Below are 25,568 nucleotides of genomic sequence, written 5' to 3' on the forward strand. Positions count from 1 at the left end.
TAGGAAAGACTAATAACCTTTTCCTTTGCAACTTGAATGCCGTGTGGGGTTATTTTTAGCGGAAGGCCAGCATTGTTATTCCCTCATGCTTAAGTGGAAAAGCTCGGTAAGGGTTTGGGATTTTAACAGAAGTTCGAAAAATAGAGGAACGTGTGAGAAGGATTTAAGGTTATAATTTTTCTTAAAAGAACGAAATTTTCATAAGTTATGTATATATGGCGCATTTACTTTGTGTATGAAAACACAAGAACAGACATAGGCATACAGAAACCAAGATAAAATGTTTTGTATTACAAAAATATATTTATGCCCCCATCCTCTGTTTACTACACAAGGGAACCTTTTAGTTAAACTTTCTTGTCTGTCTGGCCTGCTAAAGTATTTTAAAATATTTGAGCTGACTGCACTGATGGAGATGCTCAGAATGACTTAAGGGTCATACTGTACATCTAAATCAGAAGTCATATAGAAATTTAACCTTGGCCATAACTTTGAACTATACCAGGTAGAAACTGGACAAGTAAGACTTCATATCGGTATGCATATTCCTCTGGTGAACACAGTGTGCATGTAATGGTCAAGGTCATACTTGAGATCAGAGATCAAATAGGAGTTTGATACTCCCGGGCCTTTCTGTTCCACAGACACATCTCTTTTCTATTTCATTTTCTCTTGACAAATCTTCCGTTACGTAAGATCAGGAGAGTCATCTTCTAAATGACAACCTCTGTTTATGGATCCAATTTATCAGGGACATCCAGTAATTGACCTGTTTGTTCATTTGTTTATCTTCTTGTCTTTCTCTGCCTATCGTACCTTCTCTATGTGCGTCCAGCTGCCAATGTTAAAGATGTTAAAACCGTAATCTTAACTTTTTGAAGAAAAATATTGTAAATTATTTTATCCCATGTATGGGCAATGACGTTTCAACATTTTATGTTGGAGATCTCATAATCAAAGTGATAGTTACTGGCCAAAGGTCACGTAGAAAATTTAGCATAGGTGCTACACTTGATAGAGTCTGCATACTCCACTCATGAGGCAAATGTACAGTGAAGTCTAGGTCATGCTTCGACGTCAGAGGTCAAATAGGAATTCACCAGACCCATCCTGCTCATTATAACACAAATGAATTTACGTCACTGGCGTCATATACCACATGCAACGAAATGTGCTTAGATGTACATGACCTTTAGGAATGGCCAAGTAAAAGATTTCTCGTATGTATTTATTTCATTTACTACTTTGGGCCTTATTACTGGACACACTTCATGCTATAAAAATGCTTCTGCATGCCTAATGTTCGAAGCTATTATATCTTATTATATGCCGCTCAGTAAGTCACCTTCATTACCTTATTTGAGCTGAACTGCAATTTTTTATCTTTTCAGCGCTGACGTTCGCTGTTGCTAGATAAAGTTCACTATATGATGGTGTTATTTTCCCTAATCTCAGAAGTAACTGCGTGCAGGATTATCCGAGCCTTTGCGGTGACTAAACCGTTTTGTATACATTCTTGTGTTGCTCATGTAAGCAATTAACTCAGGTGGTTTTTTAATTTTTACGTTCCAAAACTATAAACTGTTTTTTTAAAGAGTAATTTATAGTTTATGTAATAATAGAAATCTTTGGTTGCAGGTGCGTGCCGTTATTAGTTTATGAAAGGTTAATATCTTATTTTGTACTTACGGTGTTATTTACGAAAATTTGTATCAACGTTTAGAAAAACAAATCTTTTAGTCTTATTTCGTTTTTTGTCACTGTTTACGCATTTCTCAGCTTAAGTGATTTAAAATAGAATGAATTTCCAAGATGAGTTAGACGTGAAGCAGACCTACTTATTATTTCCGTGACCAAAGTATTTTATTGAGTATCGAAGGTTGTTCAGAGATATGTTTTTATTCCTATATTGTACAGATATTCTCATGTCGTCGTGTCATATCTTTCACTAGGGAAGCACACTATTGTCGGGACACCTTCAATATCAATAAAGAAGTTAAAGTTGAGGGTTCATTTATGAGTTACAAATTATTGTTTATCTTGCATGACGAAGATAGATTAACAAAAATAACTTACGTCAGATCTGCCTTTATATACTGTTGCCAGTTATTTGAGACGTATGCGTGTTCATTCATATTTTCGTTCTTGATCTGCATTAATGAAACCCTAAGTTCCGCGGCCTCACTCTTCCGTTCATACTTTATTCGCTGAACCAGGGATGAAGCCTAGTGTATAAAACCTCTCGAAACATTATTTTTGTGATGAATTGTGAACTCTTCGTATGACTTCCATGAGCTTTGTGTGTGGGTGTATGAATCAGCTGTGAGGTTGTAAGCGCATTCTTTATTTAAGACGATGAGTCATCATTAAGTTACCAGTGAGAGGTGAATGTGGCACTGATTGTTGTCATATTTTTCTTGGAAATGTCTCCCCCTTACGGGAAACGGTTCAATACAGAAGAGCGCTGCTTTTCAGCTTCATTTTTCAATGAAATTTGTCACTGAGGTGCTGGGCTTTTCTGACTGAAGGTGGTGGTTCCTTGTTTGCTCAGGTGTAAGGTTTCGGTATTGACCAGAGATTGCAGCTCTGTATTTTGATAGTGTTACGAATTTGTATTATATTTACTGCTTAATGATTAGAGGCTAACGGTTTTTTCCGTAACTACTTACGTTGTTTTAATTCGTATTACGATCAATCGTCTGTTACATTTTATAAACATTATTGTATATTCTTATAGGAATTGCTACAAAAAGATACTGCTAATGAAATTTCTTAATAATGCAAACAAATACAAATAAGAGAATTTGTTTCTCGTCAATTAGAGATGTGCCGAGTTCGAAAGTCGTCTTATGTTGGAAATAAATTACTTAAATGGAATATTGTCTTATTGTGCTTTTCTGTTCTTGTTCTCATTCTCGTTTACAGTCTAGAATTGCAGCAACACTTATTATTATTATTATTATTATTATTATTATTATTATTATTATTATTATTATTATTATTATTATTATTATATGAAGTCAGCTATTTCAAACATTGCTTCTTGGGTTCTTGTTTGAAAATGTGGTTTCTGTTTGTATTAAGCTTGTATGCATGTAGTTGAATGCAAATTCTCCGTCCTTAAATTTGAAAATCAAATTTAGATAATGAGGCATCCCTTGGTCAATTATTGACTCTCTCATGTAGAGACACTGTTTTGAATTAACATAAAACTACCCCCCCTCTCTCTCTCTCTCTCTCTCTCTCTCTCTCTCTCTCTCTCTCTCTCTCTCTCTCTCTCTCTCTCTCTCACCTGCGATCAATTTGTGCTGAATCAACTAGGCGGGTCAAGTGTTGCCAGATGCAAGGTGATGAAAACGGACGAACGTAAATTGGTTGGGCAACGCCACTTTAGTGGAATCTATGAAGTTGCTTCTCTTGACATGCATTAGCCATGTTTTGCCTTATATGGCGCTCCTTGGAGTGGAGCTTTTGCTTTCGTTGCATTTGGTACGCAAATGCATGCATGCATATTTACATACATTTATAAGCGTATGCAGAGAAATGTTGATACCTTTATACATATGTAGACGCACGTGTTTATCGTTATTTGTGTAAAGTTCATTACGTCTACGTTTTATTTACACACACATATACATAATCTATATCCATATCTGTGTGTGTGTATATATATATATATATATATATATATATATATATATATATATATATATATATATATATATATATATATATATATATATTATATATATGTATATAATGTGTGTGTGTGTCCACAAGCATTTTATTTCTATTTTGGGAATGCATCAGAAAGGTATAGCCTTCAGGTACTCAGCAGCGTTTTTGGATAAGGTTTCTAGCCTTTTTCGCTGATTCCCAACCGTTGCTGTACCTCTTAACGGCTGGGTCGACTGGTGAGCCGCATGCCGGTCTCGAACAACGGACTGTGGGAGCGTAAGGTCAGTTCCTTGCTAGATATAAAACCGTCTCATTGCCTTTGCTATATAATTCAGTAGTCTTTGGTGTATTGATAAGATATGCAGTGAATAACTGTTACCATATATTGTAGGTAAATTGCAACATTCAAGAAAGTTGCCTTCAGTTTCAAAATTAGCAACTCAAATTCCCAGTTAACAAAAAAAAAAAAAAAGTGTTTAACAAATGTAAAACTGTAAGGAAACTGTCACTGTTCTTATTCCTTTAGATTGGTCACAACTACGTAATTCGAAAGGAATATCGATTTGGTGCTTAAAAGAGAAAAATTCTGATGAAATTTGTTATTCATATATGTATAGATTTTGTGCAAGGTAACTTCAAGGCTCCGTTGTCGATGCTACAGAGGCTCAGAGGCAAAACTTTACTGACGAAAATCTAGAACATTTCCATACATATATTCATAGGATACATAACCGGTGGGCTATTATACTCGCGCATTTTTATTTTTTTACGGAGTTCGATAATACATGGTATTTTGGTGCCATTATCTGGCACAAATTTATTAAGCTATCTGATATTAGGGAATCTTATCCAACTTGAACAAACAGCATTAAATAGTATTTGTATAAAAGAAAATGATGTATCGTACGACAGAGAGAAAGGAAACCTAGAGAAGTGGCAAGGGAAGGGTAATTAATAGAATCAAAGGAAGGTTCACGCTAACCCTGAGAACAGCACACTAAGGTTAGCTTACAACTGTTTCAACTGAGATGAAAAAAGAACTTGCATCGAAACGAGATATTAAATTTTAGAAGCGGTTTTAGGAATCGGAATTTTGTGATCTCGAAGACAAGTCTAATTAACTTGAAAACCCAAAACGTTGACAGAAGAGAGTGGACAAATAATAAAGCCCGGAAACAGAGGAGCAGCTGATCAAACCAAGCTTTCAGAAGTTTGTGACATGTTCAGCTACAGTACCATATAGTGTATGCTTCGGTTATGAGGAATAAGAATTTTTCTTTGGATCCGCAAGACTAGGAATATTGTAGGTGACCCGCTTTCTGTCAGTTCCACTGAAGAGGAAATGTATTATGAAACTGAGATGTATATTGCACACCCAAAGAAACTTGATGTTCACTTGTGCACCATCACAGTTAAAGAACTTTAGACGGTAAGTGTAATAGTTGTTCTTTAAATGCTTAATGTTGAGAAGTTCTGTCGTTTGTCTAGCTGTAGTGTGGTTTAATACTAAACATTATTACATGTTACAATATTCAACGTAGACAGCTTGAATTGTATACTTTTGATTCAAGGTAAAGTTCGGCTTGGATGTATGACGTTGTCTCCATGAGTCATAGAGCGTAGGCTAACAGAGGTGTTTGTGTCGGTGCTTTGTTCCATTCTGAGTGGTTCCAGCAGCTTTAACCTTCCGCTGAATAGAAGTAACCTGTAAGCTGTGCTTGTTTTTAAATGAATGAACGAATGGATCATGAAAGTAGTCTAAAAGCCAAGCACGGGGACACTCGTCCATTCATTGCCTGAGATAGTGAAAGGAGGGAGATGATTGGTTGGACAGCAAGATAATGAGAGCCATAAAATAAATGAGATGAAGAATAAGTATCTAAAGGTGGAACTGGGAGGAAGCCCCGCAGTTGCTTTAAGAAGCAATAGTTAGAGAGGTTGGACAACAGGATGGTAAAATGATGCGGGACGGGATGTCAAGTGGACGGCTAATTAGTGGGTGTTACTCTTTTGCACGGATTGATCTCGTCCTTGTAACGTCTGTGATTTATTTGTGTAATAAGGCTCTCTCTCTCTCTCTCTCTCTCTCTCTCTCTCTCTCTCTCTCTCTCTCTCTCTCTCTCCTTCCTTCTTTTCTGACATTAGCCACTTTAACTTCAATACGCCCTAGGTGTTTAAAATTTAAGGTGCTGCTACTTGTATAGTTGATCAGTCAGAAGTGAGCACTATAACAATTCTACCTGACCGTGTGCCCTACGGCCACATTTCACTCATTCCAGGTATTTCTCCCCCTTTTTTCTCATAGTACCCCAGCTTTCACTTCCATCACGGATCTGAAGGTCTGGGTCAACTTTGTTTATTAGTTACCTTCCCCGACCCCCCTCACTCCACCTGCACCCCAGTCCCCTTCCATACTGGATTTGAAGGTCTGTCTTTGTCGTTTCTCCGTCTTGACACAAACATAAGAATGGGAGGGAAAGTTGGATACCGGGCGATTAAATTTTATGGTGGCATTTTTGGGAGTCTGTATAACACTCCCAAAATTCATTTGAGTTTCGACCGTAGTACTCATTGTTTGCATCCGATGGCGGATATTGTATCGGAAGTTGTCTATGGATCTTACATCTGCCTGTTTTAAAAAGGTTTCATACGAACCTCGGTTTCCATAATTAACTTTTATAAGATCTGTCCTTTTGTCTTCTCTGCATTTTCTAGTTATCAACCAAAACTGAGGCGCCGTCGATTATTGTATATTTCCCGCATATTGATGTTAATGCTCATAGGTGTCAAGTAGAGAATATTGTCATCACTGAAAATTTATGGTTTAAAGATTTATGAATAACGACTGAAATAGTTCATAAATGAGCAATGATAGGTAATGTTTGCTGTTTTCGTATGTGTTTATTTTCAATTATTCAGTAGGGGTTTGTTTGTAATTTACTATTTTTTAAATCTACCGTACTTTATACTTACGTGCAGAAATGAGGGGGGACAAAATTCTTTGGAAAGTAAATAACTTGAATTGATGTCGATCATTATCTATAATGACGAGAATTTCGTGACTTGAACAGAGGAAAATTGGTTTACTGTGGGAACACAGAGAAATGCAGTGGTTTGATGTTACAAGAAATAATGATTAAAACGTAATATATACGAACATTATTAGTGTCATTGTGCAACATTTGTGACACCGGCATGTTATAATGTCGCAAGTCGATATTATTCGTGAACTGCATAAACCAACGCTTCATTAAGCTTGATTCAAAATAACTCGACCAGGTTTGAAGTAAAACTCTCTCTTTCTCGCATACACGCAAAATGCTACCTGTATTTTTTCCAAAATCGTGAATTAAAACTTTAGTATAGGTTTTTCAGAGGCACGGGAATTATGTTTTTGTTTCAAGCAGAGATGGTGATAATTTTAATATAAAATGAAATAGCATGCATTTTATTTCACCTCATAATGGCAACGCCAACAATCAGAAATTAGTCAACAATAAACAAAAACACAAATTATAGGAATGCAGCATTGCCTAAAGTATATTCTCCTTGCTTTTCTTTATACTAATATTCTCACCATCTCTGCTTTAACTAGGTAATTTCCATGACTGTTGGTCATGAACAAGGAGGGATAAACAAAAACAATCCCCGTGCCTCTTAAAAACCTATACTAAAGTGTTAATTCACGATTTTGGAAAAAATAGAGGTAGCATTTTGGGTGTATGCGACAAAGAGAGAGTTTTACTTCAAACCTGGTCGTGTTATTTTGAACCAGTCTTTATGAACCCTTGGTTCATGTACAGTAGTTCACGAATAATAATAATTACCAAAAAACTTCATTTTCTGATCACTTCTCTCTCTCTCTCTCTCTCTCTCGAGAGAGAGAGAGAGAGAGAGAGAGAGAGAGAGGGGGGGGGGCGCGTTTAATTTCGTCGGTTGGATGTGGAAAAAATAGTGAAAAGATGACCATAAAATAATGTATTAATATTCATGAAGACTGCCAGTTTTCGCATTTACAAAGGTCATGAGTAATTTTATTTAACTCTTTAATGTCAACATTGACGCAAAGTAAAACCAAAGAATGTTGAAATAGGAAAGTATACTAACAAGATTGACGAGAATATGCATCTCAGCCTGCTTTCATAACTACTTACAGTACTTGTTCCATCTTATGCGATAATCTTTGTTTCGGGTGTCCTTCACTCTTGGCCATTCCCTCAGAGTCTGTCTTGCTGATCGGGTGTCGTTAAGTTGGACTCCGGGTAGTTAATCGATCGATGCGTTTACGATGACCAAGTTCTAGCAGGTTCATACTTAGTGCTAATTGTCAGACAAATTCATAGAGAGTTTTAGTTCTCTGGTCGAGCTCTGACTGTTGTTTCTGTCGTGATAATATTTTATTTATTTATATAGCCTTCAGGCGGAGGTGTTGCCTTAGGAAGAACTGTTAGAGCACTAGAAAATGAGATGGAGGGAAAACAGTTGAACTGCAATAACACTAAAGCTGAAGCCTTTCGTCGTCTCATTGCCAGGAAACATCCTGAGGAGGAAGCTGTCGCTCTAAATACTGGGGAACAACGCCCCCACCACTCAGTAGATGCCAACAGCGGTTGTAGACGAAATGGAAATCCACCAAGATTTTATGAATGGGAGCACTTCCTACAAATCTGGAGGTTGTCACAGTGGCCATCAGTGTCTTCAGTTGAAGAAGCTAGGGTGGGGATCAGTGACATGACCGTGGGCCCTGGAGGACGGTTCCCCATACGAAAACGTTTTCCACATGGTCGTCGCATAGGCAGTTTTAAGGTCTCTGGTAATAAGAAACGTAAGCTTGCCATAAAGGACCAGACATGTGATAACACAGTTCTTGGAAAGGGAGACAAGAAAGAAGAGATCCTTGAAAATATTTTAGTTTGTGAGAAAAGTGAAACTAAGGATGGGGGTTGGAAAAGCAATGAAATGAATGAAAACTGCAAGGAAAATTCCAAAAGTTATGAAAGAATGGGGAGAGCAACATACCAGAATGTAGAAAAAACCCAGGAGCCTTCTGAGTATCAGGATTTTTTGGAAGATCAAGGTTATCTAGATGATTTATCAGTAGAGAAGAGGAGTCCTGATGAACAAGGAACTGGGGACGGTCTCAAATATGACAAAAAGGATAACACAAGATATGAAAGTTTTCCAAATGGTGAAGGATCAGGGGAAAACTGGAACCCTGAAATATACCAGGAACAAGAAGGTAATGCTGAATTTATTGAGAATGACGGTGTCTTAGAAAACCAAGACTATGTAGAAGAGGAAGTGGAAAACGTTTGGTATCCTGGATGCCATGAAGTTGGTGCAGTCAATATGGAAACTACTCCTATTAATTATTACCCAGAGGCTGATGATGGATATGAAGACGACGAAGAGTACGTTTATGGTGCTGAATACTATTGTGCAGATTATAATGATGACACTGAGAATTATGGTGAAACTCAAGATTGTTGTGGCACTGAATACTGCGATGGCACTGAGTATGAAGAGAGTAATAATTACGAAGAGGGCTCAGAAAGCAGGCAAAATATTGAGATTAAAGATAATGTTGCTGAATACAGAAAAACTGCTGACTGCACAGAAGATGCTGAGCACTCAGGCATAAAGGACTATGGAGAGAATGCCGAGTATGAAGAAACATAGGATCACTGTGAGGATGCAGATTGTGAAGGAACTGCTGCCTGAGGAGAGGGTGCCAGGCACAAAAGAACTATTGACTGTAGAGAAGGTGCCCAGTATATTAGTGGCGGAGACCAGGCGACTATGAATGCCATTTTATCACGAAGTGCCAAGATAAATCAGAGTCCCATGACTCAGATGCCTTGGAGTCTATAGATTAAACTAGACATTATTGTGCTATTGAACAAGAACATACAGTTGAAAGTAGAGTCGCTTTTGGGCATGGTCGTGATGAAAAGCACCAAGAAAGCCTGAAATTTCAATTCCAGGAAGCATCTAAATGAATACAGTGTCCTGTAGCACCAAGAAAGCGTTCGTTTCCTTGATGATAAAATCGGTATAAAAAACGAAGAAAAAATCCATACGACAGTGTGCAATAGAAATCAAGAGCTTCATAATACAGAAGGGTACAAATGATATCATAACTTCAAAGGCCCTTCAGATCCCAAGGAGTTTTGGATCTTAAAACAATTTTACATCATTGATATATTAATTCTGCAGTAAAATAAACAACTTGGTTTTTTTTAATTTTTAGTCTAGTAATTTTGCAAAATATAGATATTCTTACAGATATTGTATATATTGAATTGTTTTAAAACTTTTAAACTAAATTTTTACAGTACTAATTTTTAAAAGATTTCTGATAATTTTTAGCCTCAGACATTATTCCTGTTAAGACTGAAGCTGGTTTATATTCTAAAGATTAAATGTTTCCCAAGCCGATGATTTTTTTTAAAGTAATTCCTTTTAAATGAATTTAAATAAAAAAAAATTGCCATTCAGTATTTTCATTGAAGATGCAAAATTATTGACTGATTAAACGCTTTGTGTAAACACGCAGTCCTGAGAGTAGCCTGCTATCCAAACTTGAATAAAATCTCTCTCTCTCTCTCTCTCTCTCTCTCTCTCTCTCTCTCTCTCTCTCTCTCTCTCTCTCTCTCTCTCTCTCACGTACGTAACCACATTATCGACAATAATGATTCTTAAAAGATTAATACACAAACACACACACACAAACACGTGTATGCAATATCGGAAATAATGATTCTTTAAAGATTAATACTGAATTTTAAAGCAGATTAAGGAGGGGAAAGTTCATGCATAATTAATTTTCAAAGCAAAAAAAAAAAAAAAAATACACTTAAAGGTAACTACAACATACGGATTTTTATAGGCTTTCGATTTATTAATTTGCTTTTACTCTTCGTGCTTGATAAGTGGGCTATTTTCTTTAACTTTGTACAGTAAAATGTTTTTATTGTTTTATTTTATTAGTTTGTTTACATTACACATAACGTACCAATACGCACAGGCACTATCCCTCTCTGTGTTTAAAAGAGCGAACATTCTTGTGAAATCCGGTAGACAATAAACTCAGAATAGGGAGGTCTTTAAGCTTGGTCAGGGATAGTCTACTGATATTCTCGCATCATTCAAATTTCTTCATATCATAGTTAGGCAGCCAAACAAGAGATTATCGATGACTCACGCTAAAGAAGTCAACTGAGCCCCAACACCAGCTCAATTACCTCCAGTGCAGTACGTGGTATTATCTTGTGCTGTTTCATCTAAAATGCCTAACTGTTCTGTCTATGGATGTCCAGATACCAAAAGGAAAATTAAAGACACGGGCATTGAATATTTTAGGTTTCCGAAAGATAAACATCACTGTGGTAAGTGGATAAATGCGGTTCGCCGTTCCGATGCAATCAATCCCCAGTATGCAGTGGGGTGTTCAGTTCACTTGAGCCTACAAGATTACATCGATGACATGAAATCACAGTTGCTGAACACTGAAAGCCCCAGAAATAAGAGAATGTTAAAGGAAGGTGCAATTCCAACACTTCAATTGCCAAAAGGTGAATTGAAGCATCTCTGGAACATGAAATGCCTTTGCTTATATTGATTAGTACGATTCAAAACACGCACACACATACATATATATATACTGAGAGATAATATCGTGGTGTAAAGAAAGCTAAACTGAAAATGATAATTTCATGATCACGCTCTCTCTCTCTTTTTGTTGTTCCAGAAATAATCGTATCAGAAGCATCAAAGGTCCGAGAAGAGAGCTCACAGAAATGTGTCTAAAATTTGTTTGCAAGAACTTGATAATGAACAAGAAAAGGGTAATTTTGAGCATGAAGATTCGAGGGAAATTATTGCACATGAGAAGGTAAATACAGAATTCTTGCATCGTATAAAAAGATACAAATATTATTCCAGAAGAGACAAGAAATGAGATAAAAAGGCAAAAAAGACGAGGTAAAACGTCTTAAAGAAGAAAGTGCTTACTCAAAAGAGTATATGTCAGATCTGAATGGAAACGTTTTTCAAATTATAAGGAATGTTTTTACAAAAAGAACAGAGTATATTAGAACCTTTTTCAGTAAAACTCAAATTAAGGCTATTATAAAAAAGAAGAGGGTGAGTGAATGGTACAGTGAAGATATTGCCTCAGCCTTAACACTGAGAAGTCTAAGTCCTAAGTGCTATAGGTATTTGCGACTAAAAAAAGGATATCCCTTGCCATGTGAAAGCACACTGAAAGATAGAGCAAGTCACATCTACTGCGAACCGGGAATTTTGAGAATCGTCTTCTCATTATTGCGAGCTAAAGCTGACAAATACACTACAAATGAAAAAAAATGTAGTTCTAAATTTTGATGAATGGCCATCAGTAATGAGTGGTGCTACGATAAAGGTATGGATGTGCTATACAAACCACATGACAGAGCTCTAGTACAGTAGTCATGTTGAAAGGCTTATTGGAAAGTGGAAGCAACAAGTTTACTATGACTTTGACCATTCAAATGGAAAGAAAGTGTTATAAGATATTATAATAAAAATATGGAGTCTATCGGGTATCCAGTAGTTGCAATTGTTCATGATTTGGAGTCAACCAACCTTCGCATGTGGAAGGAACTTGATATTAAGCCGCATGAAAATAAAATTTCATTTCAAAAGCCCAGTATATGTTTTTGCTGATGTCCCTCATCTAGTTGATTCAGGGTTTTATCTGAACAGTAAAGATCTCGTGAAGTGTTCAGCAAAAGTTTAGAAAAGTATTCAACAAGTGCTGTGTTCAGATATTTAGATTTTGAAATTCACCCAGAAGATACTGAGGAGTCACACAAGGAGAACTTAAATAAAGGTAATGAAAAAAGAGGGACAGCTATAATCGAAGAGGAAGCTCTTAAATGTATAGGTGGTTACATTGTGAACAATTGTGTGTAAAATATCCTGGTTTAGGTAAGAAAACGACACAAGACAGACGTATAAATGAGTCAAGGATAAAAAATGATAAACAGAGGGGAACTGTATGTGCCTTCAGATGAATTTTTTTCACAGCTAACCACCTTGTGTGAAACCTTCACCGCAGTACACAGTAAATCTCTTTTAGAGGAAAGGAATGCAAAAAGACACTTGTTACGCAGATTAATATCCCTGATTAGATACAATTTTTTTGCAAAAAACATCTTAACAATCAAATTAAAGTAACATAGCGAAAGAGGGAAGGTGAAACAAATAGGGGAGATGCCAGAAAAAGACTAAAACTAAATATGTGAATGAGTTTTTAAACTATTATTTCTTGTATGATGTTATATCCAGATTAAGATAAAAGAAAAACAAAGGTGGAATAACGTATTTGTATTGAACATGCATGCTAGTTGATAAACCCTAAATAACTACAGGAACTTTTTGGATGAAGTGAAATAAAAGACGGAAGGCGGAGTAACTGCGATTGAAAAATAAAATGCAAAGAAAGTATAGCAGAAGTGCGACGCGTCACACATGCTTGGGACTCGGGTAGCGTGGCTGACCTGTATAAGTGGGTCCTGCGTATGAAAGACTTCGGTCATGGAGCAGACCGAATCTGAAGACCTTGAAGAATGAATGTCGTGTTCCTGTTCGTGTAAGGGTATTTTGGAAAAAAATTAGAACTGCCTGGCAACCCTCGGATAAGAGACCCCCCTCCCCACCACCCCGGTAAAAGCCCGGGGGTAGATTTACAGCTGTAAAGAGACTGTATGTGTGAATTGACATGTACGTTAAAGAGCATCCGCAGTAGTACATCTCCGAAATGGGCTTCCGGGAGAATGCAGCAAAACGGTTTCAGTATTATACATCTACTTGCTAGGTTTTGAAATGCATTACATGCGCAAGGAGCGTAAAAGGTAACAAACAAACAAATGGAAATGAGAACAAACGAAAAAGGGACTTTTAAAACGCTCCTTGTTCGTAGTCGAATAATTAAACTGTTAACGAGACTGATAATTTTTTGTATAAGTTGAATATATTATGGGGGGGGAGTGTGTCATTAGTAAACAGGTCTCACTTGAGTGCGCATCGTATACTGAAATTATCGAAAAGGGTTGTGTCCAACATTGCAAAACGAGGCTCGGCAGAGTTTTGCTTTGTTATAGATTTCAGTAAGCGATGACCACGAATGTATGATTGTGCTTATTACGTAACTAAACACGATGCATTATCAGCTCTTATCCACTCCGTCGCTTGTGACCAGATCACCAGTCGAGAAAGTCACCCTGTTTCTTTTGGTTTATTACACTCCCGAGCAGGAAGCATGTGATAAAAATAATGATCTATCTAAAGATATGACTGTTACTTCTACTTCCTCCATTGCTTATAATATAATGTGCAGCCATATATATGTATATATATATATATATATATATATATATATATATATATATGCTGGTCTCTTTTTACAAAGATACATATGTAGTATTTATCAAACACAATGCCCGGCCGAGTATTCGATCTCGAGTTCTGGATATCCGAACGAGGCAACAATAATGCCAGGTAATTATCGTTCCCTTGTTCGGATACCCCCGGACTCGAGGTCGAATACTCGGCCGGGTACCTAAAAAACTTCATTTCTTTCTTAATTTGGTTCCAGACTTCGTAGTGAGAAGTGTTCCCAGAATGTGAAGAAATCGAGAAGTTAATAAATACCATATATATATATATATATATATATATATATATATATATATATATATATATATATATATATATATATATATATATATATATATATGATTCTTGTTACATTACGTAGTTATGGTATGTAAATCAGCTATACATCTGTATGGTTCTGTGTCCTTGGGTTCTCATACTCTTGACATCCTCCCCCATCCCCCCAGGACTCCTCCAACTCCATATCTAGGATTAGGCTTATTGACTGCTGCTGCTCCCCTGCCCTCCTTTATCTGTTTGTGGGAAGGATCAGATCCCTCAGGTGCTGTTTGGATGTTTGGCTTAATTGTCTCTCTCTCTCTCTCTCTCTCTCTCTCTCTCTCTCTCTCTCCAAGTCCTGATATATTTCTATTGTGTATGCTTATGGTATCCTGTCTGAAATAATGCACACAAATTAATTAAATTGAAACTGCATTTTTGTGTATAGCTCTTGTAATTTACATAGTGACCATGTTTCTTTAAGCAAAGGATTCAGTCGACTTGTGATGTATATATAACATGATACAGGAATAACTGAAGAGAAGCAATTTATGCTTGCCCAACTCGAAATAGTTTTAAACACTTAGTATATTGACAGTAGCCCCTCTAGTCTTTAATTTTTTCATTTAGCTCCTTTAGAATTTAGAAAAACCTAAAAATGAAAAAAAGGAGGGGGGGGGGATGTGTGCGATGACAATAAGCACGCTAGCCAAAACTCCTTACAATGAATGAGATTCACAGCTCAAGGGGAACAATTTTACGAAATTTATGAGGTCGGATGAAATGAACCATTATTTTACAAGATTTTAGAGAATTTGAAAAACTATAATAATCTAAATCATGTTAAAAGATAAAGCAAAGTGCATTTATATAGCAGATAGATGAGCACTATATAAACATGCTCACATTTTCCTAATAAGCTGACGTTATTAATCGTGTTCAATAGAAGCTAACACATTCAGAATTTTACAATACAAAAGTTCAGATTTTTTTTAGTTCTTTTATCATGCCACACTTTAACCGAGGCTCTCAAATAACCACTCAGAAATTTGTGTGATCATTTTAAGAATTCGAAAAAGCAATTTCAGCAAGGAAGAAGGGGTCACGTTACCTCATATGAATGCTAGAAACAATTAAAGTAATAAATTTATTGAGTATTTCCTGATACAAAATTTAAGATGCTCTGTACGAGCTTGTCCAGTTTTAACTTATTTCATCATTTATATTATAGTTTCTCATCTTCATAAACCTTGTGTAATCCCGTTTTATTTGAGGTTTACCGAAAGCTTGTTTCGGGAATTTTTCCGTCGTGGATTATATCCGAGAAGTTTTCGTCCTCTGGGATTTTGTCCGTATCCTTGCTAGAATGATCGTGTGGTGTCTGCTCAGAAAGTTAAATTGCTATGTCCCTAGTATTTTTGTGTTGGTTAGAATGCTAGTTCAGTGCACACACACACACACACACACACACACACACACACACACACACACATATATATATATATATATATATATATATATATATATATATATATATATATATATAAAGTTGTAGGCCTGGGAGGCGGAATTTTAGGCATCAAAGGATCAAACTCATTACTTTTGTTTTATAAGATAATTAATAGACCCTAGTCACTTTGTTGATAACGGTGTAGTAAAAAGCAGAAATCCACGTCTATGAATGAAATATTATTGAAGTATAGTTTCTGTACAGCATCGTGCAGCAGTTAGTCACGCAAGAGAAGATTCTAATGCTTCACAAGCAATATTTCCGCAAAACATAAGTAGTTGTTGAAAACCAGAGCGGATTGTGCCATTTATTTAACACTTACTAGGTTAAATTTTCAGAAACATTTCTGTAACCAGTTTCTCCTTTACTACTGACTTTTAAAGTTCATTTATTCAAATCACTGCAATTTTTCCACATTATATGTACACATACTTTGTACGAGCAGTGCGCATGCGATCAGAATTCATCATTTAATACGTGTGAGTAAAACAGTTTCTTACAATAAGAAAATATTGGTGTAATGAATGAAAGGGTAAAGTTTGTCATTTTTAACATTTTATTATTATAATAAACACTTGCATATATGTTAAGCTATCATTTGTGTTGCTTTTTTAAATAAACTTATTGGTGATATATAAAAGGCGAAAAAAATTGCATTTGTACAACCTTACTATCAGGTTTTTCATTTTATATTTTGACAGTAGTAACAATATTTTGGCGTTAGTAACAGAACAGTTTTCAGTCACTTTTGTAAATTGTTTTAGCAATTTTAAACTTGCCATAGAATACGTAACGTGCGTTTTTATAGTTTGACATTTTGTGCATTAGTGATTCTTAAAGAATACAATCTATAGTAAATTTGATCATTTTTGTTAATTTCATTTATATATTTTTCCAGGTTTAATAGCCGCAGATGATTTCCTCTCTTCACATACACTGATATTTGTACACAGAATATGTTAGGGAAAACTAAATGAGATATGAACATTGTTTCAATTACAGTTACAGAAATGCAGTAACTACACGTAAATGCGCACAAAAGCAACCTTTGTGTATTTCCCGACACTATGTATTCATTGCTCTTTTTACGCTGAGATCAATCTAACCTCCACTGGAAAACTCGGTCAAATGATAATCTCGTAAAGAAAAAGTACAAATGAATTGCTCTTACTGCGCGAACCCTTCTATCTTCGTTAGTTTTTCATCAGTCGCTCGATGAATAGCTGCCCCGACATGCTTTCTTTAGAAACTTCAGTCATAGCTTGAGTAATTTCCAGTGTATTCTCCAGAATCTTAACGGTGTGCGCCATTAGTCCATTGAATATAAGCTTGTCGTCTGTAACTTCCTCGGAGTGCGGTTGGGCCTCCCCAGCTGCTACCGTAGCAGGTTCGCCTTCTTCCACTGTCTCGGGTTGTTTCGGGGCTTGTTCCTTCAACGTCTGTGCCACCGATGGCGAAAGGCTGTCGTACTCTGCCACGACGTGGCCATCAAGTAACGGATACGACTTGCCGTTCATGTCGAGAATAGTGGGCAGTGGGTTGCTGAAAGGGACAGTCATCAGGAACAGTATGGTCAGTCTCCAGAACATCCCTTCCATGTTGACCGGATCAGAGATTCTTTCACACTGGGGAGACTCGAGACTGGGGTCTTGCTGGTAACGACCTGACTTTATGGCTGTATCCTGGACTGTGAAGTTTCGGTTGAAACAGCTGTTTGCGGCCATGGGCTGTATTGGTTTGATCGTTGGGTGTTAAGAATCCGAAAAGATTTAAGATTCATTTACAGGGCGAAAAAGAAAATTATAAATGTAGCATGAGTTGCTTGACAGCTATATATATAAGATTTGTTATTATTATTATTATTATTATTATTATTATTATTATTATTATTATTATTATTATTATTATAAGTCTTCGTATTCCTTTTCATATTGCCCATGCTACATAGGATTGCATTCAGAAACTCTTTATGTATTCTGTTTCTTATGCCGGTTTTTAAATTTCATTTGGACAAAATGCGAGGTATCGTGTGTTGCATGAGCCTTTCCTAACTACTTCGGCCACCTTTTTGCAAGAGTAAACCGTCTCGTAACAAATCAACAATGCATTTCATAAATATATTTAATTAGTATGATTCTAAACGCCTCGTTCACGCTACATAAAATGGCCTAGCTATAACAGATTTAGAGTGAATTCTGGCTGTAAGTTCCAAGATGATTTAATTTCCGCAGTTGCATTGTTTCATTAACACCCCTTGACCTGACCTGAGAAGGCATTAATTACTTCTCAGAAGGAAGCGATAATTTTACCAAGTGATGTTTATAGCTCCCTTGGGCAATTTTAACTGGGTACGAAGCTGAAGAGAGGAGTGGCGGATTACCGAGAGAGGTGAGCGAAAACAGGGAGATCGTTTGTGAATATCCAGGATTATAACAGTTTTAAAATTATAGGTCTATCCAGGTAGATACTTGCTTTCATCCGCCTGCCTCCTCCGACAGAATATTTTCACAGGCGTTGGAATAACGGGAATGAATAAGTTTTCGTTGGTTTGCTGTGGTTCGTGAACCATGAAAAAATGTCAATTCAGATTTTGTCAACATTGATTTGATGTATTGACAAATAAATAAACATGAAAATCATTTACAGGTTTTCAGTATAGGCCTCTCGGATTAAAACCAGATAATTGGGTTAAATCATGCATGATGCGACAGACCCGCCTATTTAAGGAAATTGCATGGCTCAAAGAAAACTGTACACTGCTCTCATCAGACTGAATAGATCACATTTTCCATTGTTTATAAGGATGGCAGTTCTCTTCTCACTGACTCTAATTAGTCTGTCTACGTTTCTTACACATTGCGACTGGTGAATGATGGAGAAGGATTGATTTATTAATGGGTATGGTGTTAAAGCCTCGATTAAACTGGCGGTAAACATCAGTGGCCATCTCTCTCTCTCTCTCTCTCTCTCTCTCTCTCTCTCTCTCTCTCTCTCTCTCTCTCTCTCTCTCTCAGCTCGTGCATTATATTTCATAATTCCATTATTGAATGATATTATGTGATCGATTCATTAAACTGATAAGAAATTGGCATTAAATATCAAAGGTCATCGTCATCGAAAATACAAAATTCTTAAAGTTAGTACAGGTTATACGGACAAAGTTTCCTTTGATTTGTAACCAAACATTTCACAAATACATATAAATTTCTTTACTCCTATTCATAGGTTCATTCCGCAAAAAGTAGTGAAAGTAATGTCAGTTTTCCCTACTTAGCTGGAAAATTCCCACTAACTGTAAAAACTTTGTGAGTACGTGTGTGTGTGTGTGTGTGTGTCAAGTAACCTGAGAGAAAACATCTCAAAATCCTCAAGTACCAGCATACCGTATATGATACGATTATGGCCTGTCCTCAGTCGACAAAGTATTCTCCCACCTCCATGGCGTAATACTGAATGAGAGAGGTAGCCGAGCCAAACGAAAGTGGCGCGTGAGAGAAGGTCTCCGTCCAATGCATCGTATCGACATCAAAAGATTTCGGACATCAGACCTTAAAGACCGGTCAGTGAGGATACGAGCGAACAATCTGTGGATTAACTGATTCAGCGTGTCAGACGAAAAAAAAAAATTAATCTTGTTCTTGTCTGAGAGGGGTTGATATTTAAATCTTAGCCACATGTCAAATTATTTTTCTTTTCATATAAATAAATACTACATGAACAATTAAAAGGTTCCCTCGTGTTTGAGCCAATGTGGTATTTACATCCAAATCTTTGGGTATGATGGCTGAAATATCATCAGTATAACAGTACCATGTTACAGGAATAGAAAATCTTGGGGATGTAGAGGCATTCGAAAAATTCCATATATAAATTTGAAAGAACAGGCGAAAGTGGGTTTCCCATTGATATACCAAACGTTTGTTTAAAATATTCTTCATTGAAAATAAAGTTTATGCAATTCATCTTTAAGGTATTCCAATACCTAGTCAATGGGCAGTTTTATGTGGTATATGTATATATATATATATATATATATATATATATATATATATATATATATATATATATATATATATATATATATATATATATATATATATATATATATATATATATATATATATATATATATATATATATATATATATATATATACGCACAATTAAAGAGGGAGAAACAATCCTATACAGAAGACATTAAGGATAAATGTATTTTTGAAGGAAGAAAACACTTATAATGTATTAAAGCGCTCCCTGTGTGGCTCTGATTGACCTGGGATCATAATTCTTCCAAGGTTCCTATTTGTTTTCTACTGACCAACTGGAAAAAAAAGCCGAAAAGGAAAATATAGCCGGGATTATGACCGACGGAACCCTCCCACCTTTAAGACCTTAATGCATCTCGATTTCATGACTTCTCTAAACCGCGCTCTTCAAGTAAAATGAACGAATTCTTTAGATTTCGCCACAATACATTCAGTCTCTCACGCTCCAATTTCGTTTGGCTCGACTATAATTTCCCGTATTATCTAGTTACTACCAACCAGACCTTCTCATTAATGCTACCAAGCCTTTCTGTTGTTGTTGTTGTTGTTGTTAGATTAAAGTGGGTGTGTGCCAGCACGGCCTCATGATTGTGCCAGGGTCCTTTAAATGTATTTGAAGACTTTGGATTGTACGAAGGGCACAGGATCCATCTTTGGGTGGTCGTTTGGAATGACACTTTCGGCCGAGTCGTCAGTCCCTTCATAGTCATGCATGAAATATGTTCTTGTACAACCGAAGAAAGAAATTTTCCTTTATATCTTTAATTTCATATATGAAGAGAATGAGAGGCGGTCTCTCTCAGTGCAGTTCACAAACAAGACTTCTGAATACTGATGGATAATGAAAGAGGTTTAAAGTGATTGTTGATAGCTGACAAGATAAAACGATTATCATGATACACTAATGATAATATTTTGACATACATATATTGTCATAGAAGTTCTTGAAGGAATGGAACAGATATTTATTTCCTTTCTATTTTGAAGTTTTAATGAAAGGAAATGAGTCTTGAATTCCACATCGTTTCCATTACATCTCTATACAGTAATGAAAATGCACACGTGCAAGAAGATGGACAATTATTTATTCATTCATTAAAATAGAAATGTATGCATAGTATTATTCACAGAATATTTTTCGTCTTCCATTACTACTGACAGGCTTTCAAATCAACCAAAGTAACAAGGTTGCAACTTGCAAGTAATCTTTCCTTTCTTGGCTATTTCTCGTATGTCGGGAAAGGATTGAAACGGCAGCCAGCTTTCCTTTTAGGGATTCCAATCTCGCTCTCCCACAAAGATTATCGTGAAGCGTGTGGTGCATATCTCAAAGGAAACATTCTCTCTCTCTCTCTCTCTCTCTCTCTCTCTCTCTCTCTCTCTCTCTCTCACTTAGGCAATAGGTAACATCAATAAATTATCTCTAACAGAGTCAAGCCTATTAAAGATCTGGTCAAACCGGGTAGCGCAGCTTAAGGACCGCGTGAGAAAGATACTGAAAATACCTCAGATCGAAAGAAGGCAGAAGATCATAACATTAAATTATAGTGAGGACCGAGGAGATAAAGAACTGACCGTGGACGAGATCAAGGACTAAAACTGCATAAAACACGAAGTCACCGCACTGGCAATCATATCGCAAGGATACTGAAGATGATAACAGAACCTATTGTACACTTACGAGCAGAGCGGTATTTTTAAAACTATTCATCTGTCAACGTGCAAGGAGAACGTGAAAGGAAGACTACGTTTTGCCTGTATGTTACGACCGTTATGATATAATAAATAAATAAATTATATATATATATATATATATATATATATATTATATAAATTGTGTATACTGTATATATACATAAATGTATGTATATATATATATATATATATATATATATATATATATATATATATATATATATATATATATATATATAAATTGTGTATACTGTATATATACACATGTATATATATATTATATATATATATATATATATATATATATATATATATATATATATATATATATATATATATATATATATATATATATATATATATACATACACATATACATGCATACATACACACTGTACTTACGTTTGTTACTCCAAACAAGTAGTGATTCCAGATAAGAAAAAGATTATTCAACTGTCACAGCTGCATTCATACTTTACTGCTGAATCTTAAAGGAATCACATTTTCGGAAAACTTTCACAATATTAGCCGCTTCTAACCCTAATACAGATACAGGAGGTCATATCCTTTTTCTCGTGTCTACCAATCTCGACATTTTTCTTTCACTTCTTATGCCACTTGTACTGTGCAAACGATTTATCTCCTAAGTTTCAACCGTTTTTCTTTCTTTTGCATCCATCATCCTCTCAAGTCCTTTCGTACATTTCACCTTGGCTTCCTTAAACATTTCAAATTTCTTCTCTGTCCTTAGCACACACCTTTTTGTCTTTTCTACTTCACTTATTTTGCGACTCTCCTCTTCACCCATCCTACCATCGTCTGTTAAATTTACTTCCAAAATAACTATGCGATATGCCAGTCAACCTTTCCATCCTTCCACCGTCCATACTAACATTCATTGCCCCATCCTCTTGTTTTGCAGTTATCCAAATTGCCCTTTTCATGTTTTGCTTAATTTTCACCTCTTGTAAATACGCTCAAACTCTCACACGAGTTTCTACTGTATATTTCTCTTAGTCATCATCTGCAAACATCAACCATTCCATACTCCTTCCACAACTCTTTTCATTTGAAGAGACGGAAATGTTGCAGCCTGTGGGAGACCCGTCTGTAACTTCATTTACTTGAAAATTGGAGAAAGTCGGTCTGTAACTTTATTTACTTGAAAATGGGAGAAAATAATTCAGTGATGGCAGAGGCGTTTGGGAGAGACACCCGAAGGATGGGAGAGAATAGGGAAACTGGGAAAAAGAAATTTTTTTAGCCGATGATGAAGGTAGCCTCTCGAATTTGATTTTCCTATTGTATTTGATTCACAGGTTATTTCTTCGTCTATTGGTATTTTTTTCAGACACTAAGGACACAAATACACATAAATGTAATGCTTAGTATATAAGTTCTAAGTAAAACCTAAACAGTAATTTGAAACTTTGATGATTTTGCCCGCTAACTTACCAAGGTTTTTTTTCCAGTTTCTTGATAATCTTGGAAATGCATAAAATACGGAGCGTGTGGGTGTGCTAATTCACCAGGGTTGTTACCCTCCCGAAATAGTTTGTTGGATTATATTTTTACGTCCATTGTATGTGTCATATGCCAGCCAGCTTATGCGCAGACAGAATATTTTAAAAGGTTTGCAATATTTTAAAAGGTTTGCTTCTTTTTTATAATTGACTATTTTGTCTCATTTTAATCAGGTTATGCCCCACCTTTCTCTCTCTCTCTCTCTTTCTCCATGTTTTTGAGAAGTAATTTCCTTTTGTCTCTCTTCGTGACAGCGTTCAGCACGGCCAGCATCCTGGCTCTGCGGTCGGGCCCCACCCTAGCCGAGGAGTTGCATGAGGCAGAGTCTGGGGTCGCTTCGAGGAGTAGCACCCCAGATGCCCTCACCCTCATCAACAATCACTCCAGGCCCATCCTCGTCCTCAAGTGCCACTCATATATCAGGGGTAAGTCTTGATGTTCCGACTTTGATCATTTGCACAACAAGAGAAGCACGTTCGGGAGGGTTCCTTTTAATCAAAATGCTTATTGTGATAAACGTTTGAATGTGATAAAAAAAAGATGTATAGTTAGATTAATTAAAATTCAATGAGTGACACCCATTTCATTTTACTGTTCTACCACATTTTGTAACTGAATGAATGGAATGAGCGAAGGTCACGATTATTGCACGCTATATAATTTGAAGTTCTACTAAATAGAATATAGAATGGAAAGTAATCGATCCATTTTCAAGTGGAAATGCAATACTTGCTTCCGCTTATACACAGCTATATATTCACTTAATCAGATTGCGTTACTGATCTGGAGGTATGGTTACAAATTGTCATATGAATTATCAGTGTTGAACTGACTGGATTGTCGCTTTCCGTTTAGTTTGTCATTGTTTATGAAGGTATGGAATAACTAACAAATCATGTATTGAAATATTATAAAATTAAAATTTCAACGTTCGTTTATAAGTTACAAAAATAGTTGCATACATTGGTAAAATTAAATCTACGAGGTCTTAGGTTTGCTAAATACAGGTAATTTTCTTAATGTGTTCGCCACTGTTAGCAGTTGAGGAATTTCAAGTAATTAAAATCAGTTTCTTTGGGTTAGCAGAAGATACTGAACCAAGCAGTAGCAGAGCTGAAACTATTGTGCAAACCTAACTCGTGTCTGAGCTTGGGACCCCGCCAGACTATACCTATGGTTGGTGTTTTTTCACAGAAAAAACTGCCTTCTCTGATTTTTATCCTTTTGGGCTCAAATTAACGGAAGTATCATTTGAAATATATTGATTTATTATGACATCTACAGACAGATTTCAGTTACGTGAAACAGATGCACATTAGAAAAGAAAAATGGCACCTTTTTAATTTATTCATTTGCTACTCCTCATCTTACCTCTTTGTATGAGTTTCATTCACCCATAAGCATAAGAATATGCAATTATTTTCAAAATATCTGTAGTTTGAGAATTTTTAAAATTTCACATTTTACATATCAGTTATTTTGCACTCCATATTATTTATTATCTTAACACTGGCTTATGCGACAGCAGCTAGGCTTCACTGGTTTTTGCCTCTGAGCTTCACAGGCCATGTGCCAGTTTCCGTAACATGTACAATATCAGCTCATGCTCCTTTGTAAGCTTGGCATCTCATCTGCCAGGTCAGAAGGGTTAACAACCAAGAAATGTGGATTTATGCCACTTAACCAGGGAAGAATGTGGATGATATGGCTGCTATAACTTGCATTGGGTTGGATGAAAATGAAAAATGCATTAAAGGAAATTCATCTAGGAAGAGAGTGCATGGATGATACAAATTAATGGTTCAGTATGCATGGGAGTTTTCAGTGTTTTGGTCATTGAACTTTTGTATAGGTATTTGGAGTGATTAATGTCATAGAAAAGAATAAATATTAAAGTCTGATACTGTGTGTTAGTTGACATGGTGTGGAAAAAGAGAAATTTATGATGGTAAACGTGACTGAGCAGAGAAAACTTGATGTTGTGACACTCTCAAGTACCAAAGTGAAAGGACTGGATGTGCAGGACTAAAAGATGTGCCAGAGATGGTTGAAACAAATAGGACAAAGAAGGATATAGCTTTGAGTGCAAAGCCTGGTGCACTTACCTTATCCGTGAACAATGCGCTTTCCTCAACTGCAACTGCCCTTCATTACTTTCTTCCAAATTCTCCGTGTGTGTGTAAGGGCGTCAAATTGCCTCTCCTTTCTTGTGTTTCGTTCTTCATACGTACATTATTCAAGTCATATATGTTACTTGTTGATATTTCAGATTCTTTATGTATCTCATTGTATGCATCATTGTACGGCCTGTCCGCCGATATATATACCTGCCTTTTACATGTTCTGTACCTCATTAAATATGTCTTTTTATGCCTGTTAACAAACACAACCTCTGTATGGACGTGGCGGGGGGCCTCA

The 25,568-nt window shown here is 36.2% G+C and overlaps 2 protein-coding genes across 4 annotated transcripts in view; both read left to right on the plus strand.

Annotated features, from left to right (window-relative positions):
• Positions 1–10,113, plus strand: part of LOC136840605 (uncharacterized) — a 42,626-nt gene extending 32,513 nt beyond the window's left edge. The window contains exon 2 of one of the 2 annotated variants that reach the window (XM_067107291.1): positions 8,211–10,113. In XM_067107291.1, coding sequence (XP_066963392.1) covers positions 8,211–9,357 — 1,147 coding nt within the window. In that variant the 3' untranslated portion in view covers positions 9,358–10,113. Of the gene's footprint in view, positions 1–8,091 lie in introns of both variants that reach the window. The other variant, XM_067107290.1, reaches the window with a different exon arrangement.
• The window catches only part of Aplip1 (JNK-interacting protein Aplip1), a 435,485-nt gene that overhangs the window by 384,498 nt on the left and 25,419 nt on the right, over positions 1–25,568 (plus strand). For both annotated transcript variants that reach the window (XR_010853664.1, XM_067107287.1), the window contains one exon: positions 23,405–23,575. Coding sequence is in view for 1 of the 2 variants with exons in the window: in XM_067107287.1 (XP_066963388.1) it covers positions 23,405–23,575 (171 nt within the window). In the remaining variant the exon portion in view is untranslated. The remainder of the gene's footprint in view (positions 1–23,404; positions 23,576–25,568) is intronic.

Source organism: Macrobrachium rosenbergii, chromosome 8, assembly GCF_040412425.1.
Source record: "Macrobrachium rosenbergii isolate ZJJX-2024 chromosome 8, ASM4041242v1, whole genome shotgun sequence".
Taxonomy (NCBI): domain Eukaryota; kingdom Metazoa; phylum Arthropoda; class Malacostraca; order Decapoda; family Palaemonidae; genus Macrobrachium; species Macrobrachium rosenbergii.